The following is a 17722-nucleotide window of genomic DNA, read 5'->3' as shown; positions in this document are numbered from 1 at the left end:
TTACCCTACCAACTCTCAAATAGTAATTTTGTACTTGCCTTTAATTCCCAAAAACTCAATATTTGTCTCTCTTTTCCTTTTACCCTACCAACTCTGAAACAACACCGTCTCAAAAGTAACCTACCCCAAAGCTTCATCACTAATAAAAACCCTAATCACAATTGAGGTCTTATTTCATGTTTACTAATCTTCTCAAGCCCAAAGAAACAACCCATATTTATTAATCTTCTAAATTTAATTTTAGAAAATCCCTAAAATAAAAACTTTTCTCATGGGAGTTGAAACTGATACCTCTCATTTTATCCAAGTACTCTAACGAAATGAGCTATATAACTTGTTTGGTCATTTTACGCATTATAAAAATCACAATTTAAATTTAACTAATCATTTTCATAGTTCTGCTAAATTAAATTTTCTAGGGTCTTGCAGGAAGACCATGCATGGAGTGAAAACTTTCTTGGGTACGACTCATTCTTTGCAATATGTGCATTTACGGTGTCCACTCTAGTGAATGTGTCCTCTTGGGTTCTTTGTGACCTCCTCTTCTCGACAGTGCTACCATAGCCAAAGATTCAATAACTTTGGCTGAAATTTCATCATGGAAGTCATATGGTTTCCAAATAGAATTTGGTCATGTATGATAAATAATAAGTTGGATGATGTTTTGACCAAATCATTGTGAGCTCTACATTTCTATTTTATGTAACAAGCTTGGTGCATATGATTTATTGTAATATAGCCTTGGTCCCATCCTTATATAATGCTATGTATGATATATGTATATATGTTGCTCTGCTGTGCCCAACAAACTAGGGGATTCTATCACATAACTACTTTTTCTATCTACATCTCCAATCAATCTCTTCATATTTTAAGTCTTCTGGCTTGCCTAAATTTTTGCATTTAAACAGATTAATTTTATTGAACTTGTTACATAAACTAATTTACATTTTAATGGACATGACTATTTCAGGATGCTAAGAAGGGTGTCTTATTTATTGATTTTCCTCCTGTTCTTCAACTTCAGCTAAAAAGATTCGAGTATGACTTTATGCGGGATACTATGGTTAAGGTTGGTGGTCCAATTGATAAATTGCTGATATGTTTTTTGCAGTTAGTACCTATCTATTGCTGAACTTTTCTATTTAATAATCTCAAATACGGCTTCAATTAGTGTAACTGTTGTGTGGAGTAAGGTGCTTCTGCTGGCTTTAGCTCTATTATAAAATGGCAATAATGATTGTTGAAATTGTGCATGACAATGTATAATGCTACCCCTTTTTGGTTGTTACTAGTGGTGCTTTGGTGGTATCACAAATTTGCTACTGGTACTGTTTATTCTTCCAAGAAAGTGATTAGGTGTGTATTTTGGAAGGGAATTTCTACTAAGCTGGTTGGTATTATTAAAATATAGTTGCTTTCTGAGTGCTTGAATAGTTTCCGTGGGATTTAAAGGATAGCTCTTTATAGAATTGAAATACATGATAGACCCTGCACCATTGTTGGGTAATACATACTTGTTTGAAAAGTAGTTTTTCTTGAACTTCTGTGGCTAGGGATAGGGACACAGAAGATTTTCTGCAAAGGTGCGGATGGGTATTAGCTATTATTATGAATGTCTGGGTTTCTTTCAATTTTCATTCACATTAGATTGCAAATGCAACTGTTAGTCTAATTTTTTCTTGGTGCTCTTACTATATAGATTAATGACCGTTATGAGTTTCCCTTACAACTTGATCTTGATCGTGATGATGGAAAATATCTTTCACCTGATGCTGATCGAACTGTCCGCAATCTTTACACACTTCACAGGTAATGTCATGGTAGTGTTTTTAATACAGATTGGATTTGATAGCTACTTTGTGGTTTTGTGATTGGTGATCGGGCATGTGATTTCTAATTTTGTCTTCAGTTTATTGAAAGTATGAGCCTGCAATCTTTACGGGCTTGTTGCTGTATAAGTTGCTGAGTTTTCTTCCAATGTGCAGTTTTTACAGACTTGTTGCTTTACATGTTGCAAAGTTTCCTTGTTATTGTAAGGATGAAAATTGAAAATTGAACTATTATTTTACGTTTGTTATTTTCTTAATCTTGGGAAGAGAGAAGATTTAGTTTGGATCTCACATTACTATTTTCTTTCTTAATAGTTAATTTTCTCATAGGCATTTCTATTATAACAAAAAACAATTAGGTAATCTTGGTGAATTCCTGTCATTGGAGAATGCATGTAATTGGTTTGTGAATTTATCTTCAAACTATTTTTTCTTTGACAATAGGTATTGTTGTTCATTTTCTCATATTAAATAGCATTACCCTTTAATTAAAGGAATGCATAGAAGTTATACATTTTGTTTTTCCATGCTGTGAGGACATTGTTATCCAATTTTATTTTATGCTTATGTTTTAACATTCTTTAATTGTTTTTTCCAGCGTTTTGGTTCACAGTGGAGGTGTGCATGGTGGACATTATTATGCTTTTATCAGGCCAACCCTCTCTGAACAGTGGTATGTATAAACAGTCTTGAGAGTCCTCTTCTTTTCATTGTATCTAGCATGTATATGTATGTGATAAGGGCATGAGACAGATATATTAAATACGAAGAACGATAAGTTTCTGTTGGGAATACATTGTCCTAACAGATTATGTTACACATCTGTTTTTCTTTTTTCATTTTATGGGCAAGGAGTCCCGGCAGGTTTTTTGTAGGGAGAGACAAGTGAGAAGCAAAGCATTTAGTGTTGTATTAAGATAAAGAAAGAAAAGTATTATTGATTGTGAGTAAATATACAAAAGGTGGTAGTCCTCTGACATAGTTGTCATATGGGGACCAGGGTATTACCACTTAGGTGTCAGTTCTCACTTGCTAAACCTGTGGGTTTCAACTGTGTAATAGAAATGTGAGATTTTAAATAATTTATAATAATGATTGTTTTGTTTGTTAAGAAATAGATTTTAAGCTTAATTTAATCCTACAAAGCAGGCTTATAGGACGAGGTTTGTATCTATTTATATATTGTAAATTGACAATCTCCAGTAGATGTTAGACTTCCAATGCCTTCGTCATGTTGAAGCATATACATCTTGAGTGTGAGACTAGACATTAATGGGTAGAACAAGAGATCCAACAAACAACAAATTTTGTTAAGATAGACTTTAATTCATGTCTTTATTACCATGTTAAGAAATGGACTTTAAGCTTAACTCAACTTCACAAAAAATGTTTATCCTTTCAAAACTTGTCTCTATGACACTGCGAACAAGCTTGCGTCTCTTAAAATGGTAGGCTATGATATGGTGTCCTTCATGACTGAAGCCCAATCTGCCGTTGAAGAACTCTGGATGTTTTTGGAAGCGGAGCAATTAGAGGATATAAAAAAGAAACTAGACAAATTTTACATGGTGTTGATCCTTCGTGCCCTACATCCCGATTTTGATCATCTTAGAGATCAACTTTTGACCAGTCATGAGATCCCTCCATAGAAACATTGACCACTCGCTTTTTACGTGTCCCGATACCTCAAACTCAGGAAGCGCATGAACTAGTGGAACCATCTGTCATGGTTGCCACACGAGGAAGAGGAGGTCGTGGTACTAGAGGAGGAGGACGAGGAGGTCGGGGACGTCCTCTATGCACACAGTGTAAAATGATGGGTCACACTTGAGAGAATTGCTACTCCTACATGGTTTCTCTTCCAAAACCGCCAATATCTCGAAGACAGAAACTTCCACTCCGAAGACTGAAACTACCACTTCTAAGTTCTCCAAGGATGAATATCAAGAGTATTTAAGGTTAAAGTTTAACAACTTGGCACAATGATCTCAATCTCCCAGTACATCAACAACCTGCATTTCTCAATCCATGGAAGGTCAAAGTTAATGGGTAATTGACTCAGGTGCTTCTGATCACATTTCTGGTAATATCTCTTTGTTCTCATCTATTCCTTTTCGAGAAAAACCTCATTTTATAACCCTTGCAAATGGATCTAAAACTTCCTCCAAATGTGTCAGTCATGTTTCCTTGTCTCCCTCCCGCAATCTCAACTCTGTCCTTTTTATCCCTAATTGTCCTTTTAATTTAATTTCTCTAAGCTAGTTGACCAAAATGTTAAATTGTTCAATAACTTTTGATCATAAACCTTTTGTTATACAAGAGCGTGGTTCGTAGAGATAGATTGGAGAAGGATATGAAGCTAGCAGATTATACCATTTTGGATCTCGTCCAAGGGTGTCCTGTGTTGTTGCTCCTAATCCTAAAGTGCTACATAATCTACTCAGCCATCCTCATTTGTCAAAATTAAAAAGGATGTGTCCTGAACTTAGCGGTTTCCAAACCTTAGAATGTGAGTCATGTCAATTAGGAAAACATGGTAGATCTTCCTTTCCTAAAAGGTCTCAATGAAAATATAATTCTAGTTTTTCCATCATCCATTTGATATATGGAGACCTATTCGTATCTCTTCCTTTGGTTTTAAATATTTTGTTACCTTTATTGATGAATATTCAAGATGTACTTGGGTTTATCTTATGAAAAATCATTATGAGTTGTTAGTTATCTTTACATCCTTTTTGAATGAAATCAAGAATCAATTTGGTCAACTAATCAAAATATTAAGAAGTGATAATGCAAAAGAGTATTTCTCATCCTCCTTTTCTGCCATCTTGAGTTCCTATGGTATCTTACATCAGTCTACTTGTCCTCATACACCGCAGCAAAATGGTATAGTAGAACGAAAAAATAGATACTTGGTTTAAACTGCCCATACCCTTTTGCTTGGTGGCCATATTCCTGTCCATCACTGGGGATGCCATCTTAACTGCATGTTATCTTATTAATAGGATGCCCTCCTCCTCTCTTGATAAGAATGTCCCTTACTCCATTCTGTTTCCTAATGATCTCTCATACATCTCTTCGAGTGTTTTGGATGTGTATGTTTTGTTCATGACATATCTCTAAGTCTAAACAAACTCTCTGCTCGTGCTCTCTAATGTTTCTTCTTAGGTTATTCTTGACTTCATAAAGGATTTCGGTGTTACTCTCCTGAAACTAAGAAGTATTACATGTCTGCCAACGTCACATTCTTTGAACAGACTCTTTACTTCTTTCCATCTGTTTAGGATCTTTCTATCCTCTAGTAGGTCCTTCCTATTCCAATGGCCAAGTGAAATAGTTCCACTCTCTCTGTCATTCCAAGTCTTGATCACAATCCTCGTGCACTGGTTTCTTCACATACTGAGATCATCCAACACAGTGCCCTAATAAATAGTCCACCCTGCCAAGACAATGGTGAATCTCCTACTTCAGATTCTTCTCCCTCGTCACCTCCTCCCATGCCTCCTGGTGAAAATGATTCAGCATGGCTGTTAGGTATCCGCGTAAGAAACCTAACTCTCTCTATCTCTCTTACACTCAGAAATATACAATTCCAGCAAGAAAGAAAAGTAACATGTTGTATTGACATCAAAGAATCAATAATACAGTGTAAACCCAGGAGCTTAACCTCCTGCACCAGGTGCAAAGACCGGTCCACAAATCATGAAGATTACTAATTCCCCCCTTGAAAACAATAAAAGAGGTCGCTTATATAGACACCTGTCCCGCCCCCCGTAACCGCTCAGCATGTAAGTACTCGTTCTTATTTTTCTATTCTTCTTCCCATTTCCTATACTCTCTAAGTCCTAACATTACTCCCCCCTGCATCGTTATCCTATTCCGCCTGCCGAGAAGGTAGTGAGCTCCATCTGTTTATGCTCTAGTCCTACCCCCTCCTCTTTTATGTCCTCCTCTTCATCTTCTGCAAGTCGCACCACACGTAGGATCTTCTCAGGGCATTGGTGTCCAGGGTTGAAAGGCCCCCCACAACGAAAGTATCTCCCCTCTTCCCGGCGTTTCAGAGACTCAGGGTATGGCAAGTTTTGTGAATTCCGATTCCGACTATCACCTCCTCGTAACTTCCGCCCCTCGCCTGTCCGTTTCTTGTGCTATCACGTCTCATCAACCCGACACTCTCGGTCGATGTTGCTCTTCCCAGATTACTTCTTGGCGGCTCTGTCCTGGCCACTATAGCTCCTCCTTCGATCGTCCGCCCCCAAGAAGGAGGGTTTTCGACCGCGGTCCACCCAATCAGTCCTAAGCCACGAAGAGCCTCCTCCACATCTCTCGCAACCTTCATCGCTGACATCAAATCGCGTGGGTCATGGGGTCGCATCTGGCATCGCAACTCCTCGTGTAAGCCCGCCAGAAAATAACCTAGCAATTGGTTATCGGTGAACTCCTTCGTCTGCCCTGCCAAGGCTTCAAATTCTTTCATGTACTCCTCCACGGTGGCTATCTGTCTGATCGCCGCCATCCTTTCGAAGATTCCCCCACGATGGCGACTCTCGAATCGGATCAGTAATGCTTCTTTCAGCCCCTCCCAGGTTTGATCACTCGCCTTGTCCTTCCAAAACTTGAACCAGTATCCGACGCTTCCCTCCATACTGATATGGGCCAATTTGACTTTCTCTCCTTCAACTTTCTGAATTTCGAAAAATTTTTCTGCCCTGTTTATCCAATTCAGAGGGTCAGCTCCCTCAAAGATGGGTAACTCCACCCTTCCTCTCCATTTGGGCAAATTCTCCGATCTCTCCCCATCCCTTTCTCCCTCGTTAACCACTCGTTGGTTGCCTCCATTATTATTGACCGATCCCTGACTCCTGTTGAATATTTCCTCCGTTTGCTTGTTGCGTATACCCATCAACCTTATCAATTCTTGGATATCTTTGCGCATTGCGATCGATTCTTGTCGGTTTGCTGCGGTTTCCGCCTTCAACCCGTCCACTGCCGGTTCAAGGTGTTCCATCTTCCCTTCCACCGCATGCACTCTTCCCTTCATCGCTCTAGCTCTCCTCCGAACTGATCCGGCAGGTTGGACCACTTTGTTAGGTATCCGCGTAAGAAACCTAGCTCTCTTTATCTCTCTTACACTCAGAAATATACACAGACCAGCAAGAAAGAAAAGTAACGTGTTGTATTCACATCAAAGAATCAAGAATATAGTGTAAACCTAGGAGCTTAACCTCCTTCACCTGGTGCAAAGACCGGTCAACAAATCACAAAGGTTACTAATTCCCCCCTTGTAAACAATAAAAGAGGTCTCCTATATAGACACCTGTCCCACCCCCCTTAACCGCTCAGCATTTAAGTACTCGTTCTTATTTTTCTATTCTTTTTCCCATTTCCTATACTCTCTAAGTCCTAACAATGGCCTATTGCCCTTAGAAAAGGTACTTGTTCCACTTGAAACCCTCATCCCATTTTTAATTTTCTTAGCTATCATTGATTTTAGCCCTCCTGTTTTTCTCTTTGATCCTTAGTGTCCTCTGTTGTTATACCTAAAGAATGTGAAAGAAGTACTTGATCATCCTGTATGGCGACAAGTTATGATTGCAGAAATGCGGGGCTCTTGACCACAATAATACTTTGGGAACTGGTGTCCCTTCCTTCATGTAGAAAGGCGGTTGGTTGTCGATGGGTGTATGCAGTTAAAGTTGTATGAAGATGTATTGCGACAATTCCTTCAAGAGCTTAAATTCTGTGACATGCATACTATGAAGATGTATTGCGACAATCAAGCTGCTCTCCACATTGCATCAAATCCAGTATTTCAGGAGAGGACTAAACATATAGAAATTGATTGTCAGTTTGTTTGTGAAAAGTTGTTGACTAAAGAAATATGTATTGAGTTTATTGGGTCAAACGATCAACTCGCATGTATTGACCAAGTTATTAAGGGGTCCTAGATTGAGTTTATTTGTTCCAAGCTTGATACATACAATTTGTATGTTCTAGCTTTGGAGGGGAGTGTTAGGATATTTATCATCATTATATTATGTCAAAGATTACCCTATTTATCATGATTATATTGTGTTTAGGGTTATTCTATTTATTATGATTATATTGTGTCTAAAGTTACCGTAATTATCATGTACTCGTGTATACATTATTCTTATAAATAGAAGATTATGAGAAGAATCAATCAAGTCCTCTAGAATTATTTTACAGATTAATTCTCGAGTATGTTGTTTGATACTTTAATAGATCTATTGACTGTTTGGTACTTAGTTACTATAACTGCTGTACAAACACGGATTCAGTATGTGCATAAGGGAGGCTGTTTACCTGGTATTAACTATTTGCGGATATCTGGACTGGCGTATTCAGGTACAAATTTGATGATGAGAGGGTGACAAAAGAAGATAATAAAAGGGCATTAGAGGAGCAATATGGGGGTGAGGAAGAGGTAATTAAATTATTTTATTACATAGACCATGCTATTTTTTCCCTTTTCAATATTTGCTGGTTAACATTGGGGATTGTGTTTGAACAGTTACCACAGGCAAATCCTGGTTTCAATAACACTCCATTTAAGTTCACCAAATACTCCAATGCTTATATGTTGGTGTATATTCGTGAAAGTGACAAGGACAAAATCATATGCAATGTGGATGAGAAAGACATTGCAGCACATTTAAGGGTAAGAGTGTATTCTTATCTACATTAAAGACTCCGAAACACTTGCTTTAACTTAGATGGCTGTTTATTAGTGAATAGGTCTTAGAAAACATTTTACCACTCAGCTGTTGCTATCAACATGATTGCACTAATGAACTTATCTCGTTTTATCTCTGTTTCCTGAAGAGGAATTGCAGGCCTTATGAACATATTGGGCAAAACTTCAGTGATGTTCAATTTGCTGTGCCATCTACTTTTTATTGTTCTATTATTTAGGTTGCTTTATTCTGGAAATCGGGTATGATTTTTTGCAATGAATTAATGTAGGAGAGGTTGAAGAAAGAACAAGAAGAGAAAGAGCACAAAAAGAAAGAAAAGGCAGAAGCTCACCTATATACTATCATAAAGGTTCTTAGTTCTTGACCTGGACTTTTTAAATTGGCAATTGAATATTGTGTCTTGGACTTTACCATGGTTTTTGAATTAAACCATAAAATTATGTTTGTTATTACTGATGTGATATTCTTAGGTGGCACATGATGAAGACCTGAAAAGGCAGATTGGAAAGGATATTTACTTTGATCTTGTAGACCATGACAAAGTTAGAAGTTTCAGAGTCCAAAAGCAGACAACTTTTAATCTTTTCAAGGTATCTTTTGCAGTCATGCTCTTTTTCTTGGTCTTGTGGTCTTGATACTACATTATTTTGTCATTTAAGAACTCAGAGTGAAGGGCACTTTATATTAGCCCGACAAAAAGTGCCATAAAACATACAAGTATGATATTGAGATATGTAATTTAAAATAATCGAAAGACTGGGAACTATTGATGATGCAGCTTAAAAACACACTGAAAACAAACTGATTTTTTTTTTTATCAGTATGAAAACGAACTGATAATACCTTCCCACTTCAAAATATGAATTTAGGCTTAACTCAAGACTACAAAATTTGTTCGTGGGTTATACGTACTTATATATTATAATTTGACTGTCTAGTTGATGTAATCTCCAATATATTTCCTTATACTAAGGACTGAACATCCTAAGCATGAGACTAAAGGCTTGTGGGTAGTTCAATAATGGCTTGATAGCAGATAACACAATAGGCTTAACAACATTGCTGCAGTAGGCCCTAATACAATATAGAAAATGAATTTAGACCTAACTCAACTCTATCAAATTAGCTTGTAAATTATAACCATAACTCTTTTTGTAAATTCTTTTTACCAAGTAATGCTAGTGATATGATTTTATTACATCAAATAATGAATTATGATTCCATTATTAGATATTGATTTTGTTCCTTATTCTCGCTGAACTATTATTGCCACAAGTCCTTTCAATGGTGAAGTTTTGTGCACACATTTTCACAACTGAAATTTTTAGTAGGGAGCGATGGAAACAGGAATTTCAAAATAATTTTCTCATAATCATATGCTAGAAAAGATGTTTGATTAAATGCTTATTGATAGGCTTAATGGTATAACTTAGGTCACGGATTTGATTTTCAGTAAGATAATTGCGGAGGGGAAGATTCTTGGAACTTGCATTTGTTTTCCTACGGTGGTGATTGTGTAGATGTAGTGACAATTGAGAAATTTGATTTCTAACGGGGAAATTGTTTAGAGGGAAACCAATTTCCCTCAAAGATTGTCTTTTCGATAACCAATCTCTTTGATTGGGATTTCCCTCTCATGGTCTTTGCCATAGACAGTTAATACAATTTACAAGAATTTCCCCTCAACAATTGTCCATACTAATCAAACTAGTGACCTTGATTCTGATATCAATTGTTAGTTCAAGCACTCACCAATAGGTTAAAACTGTAACTTATAGTTTGGTACAACCCTTTTTACTTAAGTGTAATTGCCTAAGTGCTACAATACAATTGTTACCTGGTTCATGAGACAATGGATGCATCTTGCAAGAATTTCCAGGAATTGAACACTTTGATTGTCAGTTGACCCACTTTGTCTTTGTCACAGGATAATTGATGCACCTACAGCAATAAAAGAGACATTTCTAAATCCCCTTGTACTAGACTTCTATTGCTGTACTTCAAGTTCTAATCTTAATAAATAACGAGGAAATTCCTGGAAGCATGATATCCACTCCTAAGAAATAATCTAATAGCGAAAAATATTCTAAGATACAATAATGATATTGTAATATATTTTCTAAGCATTCAAATAAAACGAGCATTAGCAACAAAACAAACAAATGATAGGAATATAGCTAGGGACTTGGTTGTTCATGCTTGAATGCTATTTGTGGCTAGCATTTGCCGTTTGGCCTGACAGATTTTATACCGTAAAACTACTTAATCGTTTCAGTGAAAATTAATATGTTCAAAAGTAAGCTTAAGTTCTATAATTTAATAAGCATTATATATGTTTTTCATCCAAAGACTATTCACTAAAATTGTATTTTGTTTTTTCCTCAAAGTATGTTCCAATTTTGTACCTATACTTTGTGACGTAATGTAAAATGTCCTTGAGGTGATGGGACCTTGAGGGCCTAGAGGTGATGAACTTGGTGGTGGGTTTGAGTGAGTAATGAGGGTAGTGGTGGGTGGATTTGTGGACAAGGAGGAGGTGGGAGGGATTTCTTAATGAGGTTCCATTGGGAGGGGCATTGGGAGCAATTGGGGAGGGAAGGTGACAAGTAAGGGTGGATGAAGGAGAGGTGAGAGGATGTGGCGATTGAGACGTGAAAGGGACTGGCATGGAGGTTGATGGGCAGGTGGGAATGGAAGAGAATAAGGAAGACATGGATGAGGAGGTGATAGAGTCATGAATCAAGGGATTTTGTTTTATTAGATATGAGATTTGGATTTAAGGGAAGATTGATCACTGCCCCCAGCCTCCGTAACCATCGCCATGGCCCCACTCTGACCACTCTAGGAAGAGAGATGCAATGAAGAAAGAGAGTTGCAATTATGAGAGACTTGATAGAAAGAGAGAGACTCTAACACCATCAATTGTTATTTGTTGTTGAGGACATTTTACATTCTTTTTATTAAGTATATGGATGAAGTTGATACATACTTTGAAGCAGAAATGAAATACAACTTTAATGAATAGTTGGAGACTATTAGAATAATTACATCTATATATTATCGTTAAGCTTACTTAGGATGTAGTGTACTAGCTTTTATGAGTTGTATCCATAATAGTACCTAGTTTTGTACTTATATGTCTAGGACAGTCCCTTAATCTTCCATGTACTTTTGTATTTGATCTTCATTATAAATAGAAGATTGTGAGAGGGATTAACTAAGTCCTTTAGAAATATATTTTCTGTTATCTCAAGTGAGACAAACAACTATTGAACACATTTAATAGCAATGTTTAGATTTCTTCTAATTGAACTCGGTGAAAGCTCAGTTTTTTTAATATCAAAACTGCTCCTATTACTATCTAGGTAGGTTAATGTGGCCGAAGCAGTCGAGACTGCTACTGAGGGCCACAATAGTTGCCAACTCTCATGGCATTTTGATGTTGTTTCTGGAACAGAAGCCTCACATTGGGTCTTAAATACAAGGCAATTGGTTTCCCACTAACTGAAACATGTGAGAGAGCCAAATTACCCTCACTTAATGGGTTTTTGGGATCTTTTAATGCATGTTTTGAGTGTCAAAACGTTATATGAAAAAACTTCTAATGTTGAGCTTATTGTGAACATTTTTTCTCCTCTTTTCTCACTGGATGACTCCCTCTGTCTAAGCAGCCAAACTTCTATAGTGGCGGGATTTTGTTTTGTCTTTACTTTTGTTCATACTAATTAGTATTGTGTGATACTGAATGCCAATCATACTAAACGGAAGATTCTTCTCCTTCATGATACAGATCGTTGTAAGACTCATTTTTACTCATGTATTGCTATTGTGTCGTCTGATTCGTGCTTAGAATTGCATGAATCACGAGTTTGGTGTGTAATGGGCCTGAATTGCACATAATAGGTTTTAATTTAAACTGGGATCAAGTCACGGAACCCGGTTTGATAACTGTTGTCCGTGAGAAGGAGAAGATAATTAGTGTCAATGAGAAGGGAGAAGATGAACCTAGGAGAAGATAGAAGAAGATGAAATAGAAGATGAAACTGGAAGAAGATGAATATAGAAGAAGATGAAGCGGTTGATAAATATAATGAACAGTGAGCGCCGACAATAAATCTAAAATAATAATATTTTAAGATGTCTTTTCATTTTTTTCTCTTGCTCTGACAACATTAATCATATCAACTTCTATTTTTTTTTTCTATAAAAAAGTAATATTATCTTTTAAGAAAAAAAGTAACTATTATTTAAGTTAATATATATGTGTTATCATATTTATTTATGTAAAAGATTTATTTGATGTAATTTTTTTAATTTTATTTTCTTTATAAAGTATTCTTAATATTATTTAAAGTAGTATATATTTATTATTATATTATATATATACATATATATAATTAGTTATTATTTAAGGATTATATTTGCTATATTTATTCTTATTCTCTTTGAATCTAGATTTAGTAAAGGAGTTGGACCATACAGCCCAATACAATCTAATCTGCCCATTATATAACCACTTCTTTTGAATATAGTTGTTATTGTTGAATACATCTTTTTACATGTTTCTATGTCCTATATGTTACTTTTTTTAAATGGGTATGAATCTTACTATTCCATGCTTTTGTTTTATTTTTCATTTATCTTTGTTTCCTATTCTATTTCTGGTTTATCAAAACAACTTTTATTATTTTTTTATTCAGTCTTTTGGTTTTATTATATTAGAAGGTTAATCATGTTTAGTGTATGATTTTTTGTGTTTTCTTTTGTTTTTCAGCTTTTATATACTTGTATTTTAATTATTTTAATATCTAAAAATAATAGAATGGCAGGGTCCCTGTCCCACTTTTGGGGTTGGCTGGTGCTCTATCCGGGAATGACAACTGTGATTACGTTTTACAACTTTAAAATTTTGTGACTTACATTCTCCTTTCATAAGAACAAAAGACTTGAAAAGCATAGCCAAATTCTACTGAATATTACATTATGGAACTTAGTGGGGAAAACCTAAATATGAAATCAGCTACCGTTAGAGTATGAAAAGGGTATGTTAACAAGGTACAAACGTTACCTTATAAGCTCATAGCATGTCAATTTAGATTTCATTGAGCCCTATAAATCTGGTTTATAGATGAGAATCGTGACCGCATTTATATAGTATAATATGTTCATATCTTTAGTTCATATGACATTTGCAAACACCATGCATGTTGAATAGACATTTTGTGCATTGACTAGTATAGCTTATAGTATCTCAGAATGTGAGTTCCAAAAAACTGTTGTAAAGCGAGAATTGCCTTGTACTCAAGTACTATAATTTGACCGTATATGTGAGATCTAGGTATTAGAAGGATATAACTAAATGTATCACATGAATCAATATGATAAACTTCTGTTGTAGTAGTAATTTAAAATTTCAGTGACGGTTGCATAGTTTATTGCATAGAGCATTTCTCTAAATACTTTATATTGTAATGTTATTTTAATGCCCATTTTTGCATATTTTTTGATATACAGGACGAGGTTGCAAAAGAATTTAATGTTCCAGTTCAATTTCAGCGGTATTGGATATGGGCAAAGCGGCAAAACCATACATATCGTCCTAACAGACCATTGACACCTGCTGAGGAAGCACAATCTGTAAATTTTCATGTTTGCTTGGATATTTTGTTCTACTTTGTCCCTTTTATTTTTCTGCTGACTAATTATTTCTTGTTTCTATATGAAGATGTTTTACAATTATATTACGGTCCTTCAACAATTTGGTTAAATTTTTTAATTATAGCTTTGCTTTGTGTTACTATGGAAGCCTGTTAGTTATGTGATTGTGATGCTATCTTACTATATTTTTATTTCATTTTGTTGGCTGGCCTAATTGCTCATGAGTTGCTTTTGTTTTTCACTTTCCCCATTATTAACTGTTCTATTTCTTGAAAATAAAAATCAATGTTTCAGTAGTATTGTTCATATTAATTGTGTTGGATCCTGGGATTTGTATTCCTTTTTCTGGGAATGCTCTGATGTCTTTTAATTATTATCTGTGTTGGTGCTTGGTTATATGGAATGAAAAATTATATGATTGAAGTTTTTCTCAATGTACTTCACTGTATTGCAGGTTGGACAATTGAGAGAAGTATCAAACAAGGTTCACAATGCAGAATTAAAATTGTTTTTGGAAGTGGAGATGGGGATGGTAACATTTGTATTATTGAAATTTAAAATTAATTTATTTTTATTAAATTTTACTGGTCAAAACAGTCCTGCTGAACATCTGCATTCATGTTTAGGATTCATGTCCAATCGCACCACCTGAAAAGACCAAGGATGATATATTGCTTTTCTTCAAGCTATATGATCCTGAAAAGGAGGAACTGCGGTACTGAGTAGTTTATTTATTTCAACATTTTTGAGACCTAGGTTGACCTAAAATTTATTTCACTATAATGGCAGTTATGTTGGGAGGATCTTTGTTAAGTGTACTGGCAAGCCATTGGAAATCTTATCGAGGTTAAATGAAATGGCTGGTTATGACCCTGAAGAAGATATTGCACTTTATGAGGTTGGTTTGTATTGATTCCTTTAACTATGTTGTAACTCATCGAAACAACTAAATATGTAGTGAGGATGGTAATCAAGTTGGTCTTTGACTGAAATTCTAGCATTTTTACTTTCATGCTACCTGAGTTTTTGTTTGTCCTTTTCTGTCTATTCTTTTTACCATTTTAGTAACTGAGAAATCTTGGAACTTCTTACATTTTAGTTATTAATTTAGTCATAAATCTTGCTGTTTGTATTTTAGATTGAATGTAACTTATGTTGAATGTAATGTATTTTCTAGTAGGTTTTAGGAGTTTCCTTATATTCCTTGTATGCTGAACTACTATCCCTTATAAATAGGGTAGTATGGTGTATTAGGGTTTAGAGAAGTAAGTAATAAAATTTAGTTTCTCTCAACTCTTCAAGTGTTATCAATTGGCACATGGCATATAACTTGTGCTAATTTGCTCCATACCTTTCAACCTGTTGACTCAGATTCAGTAATATATTTTTAATTTGTGTTCTTTGTCATTGTTTTAGCCACTAAATTTGCTGGTGAATGGTTTTGGCATATTTTCTTTGTAACTAATAGAATGAGGAAGAAATAAAGAACGAATATGAAGAAAAGAGAGAGATCTAAAGATATGATTTAATATCAACTGTGATTGCCAATGCGGTTAAAATCATGAGTAAACTCACATGATCATGTGAGTTTGCACCACCAAGCGAGCTGATGCAGAGGTTGGATCAGAAGTTGGGTTGCGTTTTGCATATTAGAACCAGATAAGACCCAAGCTAGGCACAAGCTTCAAGATGACCATTATCAATGCCACCATCACACTTACTGGCTGTCGCTGCCTTCACACTTCCTGGCACTCTCGATCATTGGTGATTGCCACTCTTGTCGTTGTTGCCTGATCCATTAGGATCCCCTATGATCTTCACCCTCACTGTTGTCGGTGGTGTCTGTCCTCACTGCTGATACTTGCTCCCATCATAGTCACCATCTCTGTCCATACAGTCGCTTTTGTTGCTCTCTGTTCCTCTTCTACCCTTTTTCTCTCCCTGCCTCTGTATGTTTTGCTGTTCTGCTTTCATTGTTGGTTCTGCTGGCTGCTCGGGTTTATTTTGAATTTGAAGAAAAAAAATGGCATAGCCATTTTTTATGAATTTATTGGTTGTTTTATTATGGCCATTTTATGAATTATGAACCTATTTTTAGTTGTGATGTACCCATTTTATGAATTACGTGGGAGTTATTTTTGTCAATTATATTATTTTTAATGATGCACCTATTTATGAATATATCCTTTTATCTACTCATAGCTCCTACGATCCTAGAGTTATGATTTTTCATCTCCTTTCCAATCCTATAATGATCTGAGTTTGACAACATTGGTGATCGCATAAGATATAGCTATAAGTGTTAGGCAACGCTGACTCGGTAACTACTTCTAGCTAACTAAAACAGAAGAGCTAAGCAGAATATAACTTCATTGGAATGAAATGTAAAATGCCAAATCCAGTGAATTCGCTGTAATATCTCTAATCTCTAACAATAACATATCAGTGCTATATGTTATAGAAAATTAATTGGTTCCTGCATATAAAGTATGGGTCCTTTGAGTTATAGCCGTTTTTGTTGTAACCTTGCCACAGTTGTATCCATATTACATGACACCAAATATTTTTAATTAAATTTATCATTTTTCTTCCCACTTGTTTTAATTAATCCAATATTGATTGGAAAACTATCACAATTTGATGTCTATAATGTCTTGTACTATTCTTGAATTCTCCAATTACTATTATTTTATGTTAAATTCTGATTAATATTTTTTGTTGTATTATTGCTTTCTTGTGCCTTGTGCTTTTGAAATTTTCCTCATCACTGTTTTGAGCCATATGCCTCCTGTTTTATCTATGCTTCAATTCATTTTTATGATCTGACACTGTTTTGACTGACTTTTATTTGCAGGAAATTAAGTTTGAACCAAACGTCATGTGCGAACCTATTGACAAAAAAGTAACATTTCGAACCAGCCAGGTGAGTTATATCCATAATTGATGCTCCACTTCTTTCCGTTTTTGAAAATAATTTTTGGTTCTTGAGAATGGTATTACTAAAAATAACAAGTGCGGTGTCTAATTGACCAAAACATTCTGGGGACTGACACTGACTGGCAGTATTGATGGGGAGTTGCTGGATTCCTGTGATAGGTCATCATCTATTGTCAACTTCTGGCAGTAGTGGCATGGAATTGCCAAGATGTGGCAATAGGAGACTACATGAGGTTTTGTTAGGTTTCTTGGTGACAAGAAACCCAGAACTCTCTGGTTTTGGATATAGGTCATCTTCACACAAACTTACAATGGGGAAAACTGTATTATTATTCTGGAAACAAATAATATGTTTGAAAACATCCAAGGGACCATTCTCCCTTCACACAAGATGAAACCAACCCTGTCTGCTATCAAAGATCAAAAACATCGTCCCTGTCTCAAGACACCTTCCCCCCTTATATAGCTAACTCCCCAAGAGACACTACACATCCTATCCTTTGATATTCTGAACTTCTTTTGTCTTTTTCTACCTGTTCACTGCTTCCCCCGTCTTTTGCTTCCTCAACACCAACC

General features: G+C 35.7%; 1 protein-coding gene across 1 annotated transcript in view; it reads left to right on the top strand.

Moving 5' to 3' along the window:
- The window catches only part of LOC106774712 (ubiquitin carboxyl-terminal hydrolase 12), a 40446-nt gene that overhangs the window by 12933 nt on the left and 9791 nt on the right, over positions 1 to 17722 (top strand). The window contains exons 9-20 of the mRNA XM_014661757.2: positions 974 to 1072; positions 1703 to 1812; positions 2431 to 2505; positions 8202 to 8280; positions 8368 to 8514; positions 8820 to 8900; positions 9022 to 9141; positions 14066 to 14188; positions 14664 to 14741; positions 14836 to 14924; positions 14999 to 15107; positions 17064 to 17132. Coding sequence (XP_014517243.1) covers positions 974 to 1072; positions 1703 to 1812; positions 2431 to 2505; positions 8202 to 8280; positions 8368 to 8514; positions 8820 to 8900; positions 9022 to 9141; positions 14066 to 14188; positions 14664 to 14741; positions 14836 to 14924; positions 14999 to 15107; positions 17064 to 17132 — 1179 coding nt within the window. The remainder of the gene's footprint in view (positions 1 to 973; positions 1073 to 1702; positions 1813 to 2430; positions 2506 to 8201; positions 8281 to 8367; positions 8515 to 8819; positions 8901 to 9021; positions 9142 to 14065; positions 14189 to 14663; positions 14742 to 14835; positions 14925 to 14998; positions 15108 to 17063; positions 17133 to 17722) is intronic.

Source organism: Vigna radiata, chromosome 10 (assembly GCF_000741045.1).
Source record: "Vigna radiata var. radiata cultivar VC1973A chromosome 10, Vradiata_ver6, whole genome shotgun sequence".
Taxonomy (NCBI): Eukaryota; Viridiplantae; Streptophyta; class Magnoliopsida; order Fabales; family Fabaceae; genus Vigna; species Vigna radiata.
This window is presented reverse-complemented; position numbering and strand designations above follow the sequence as displayed.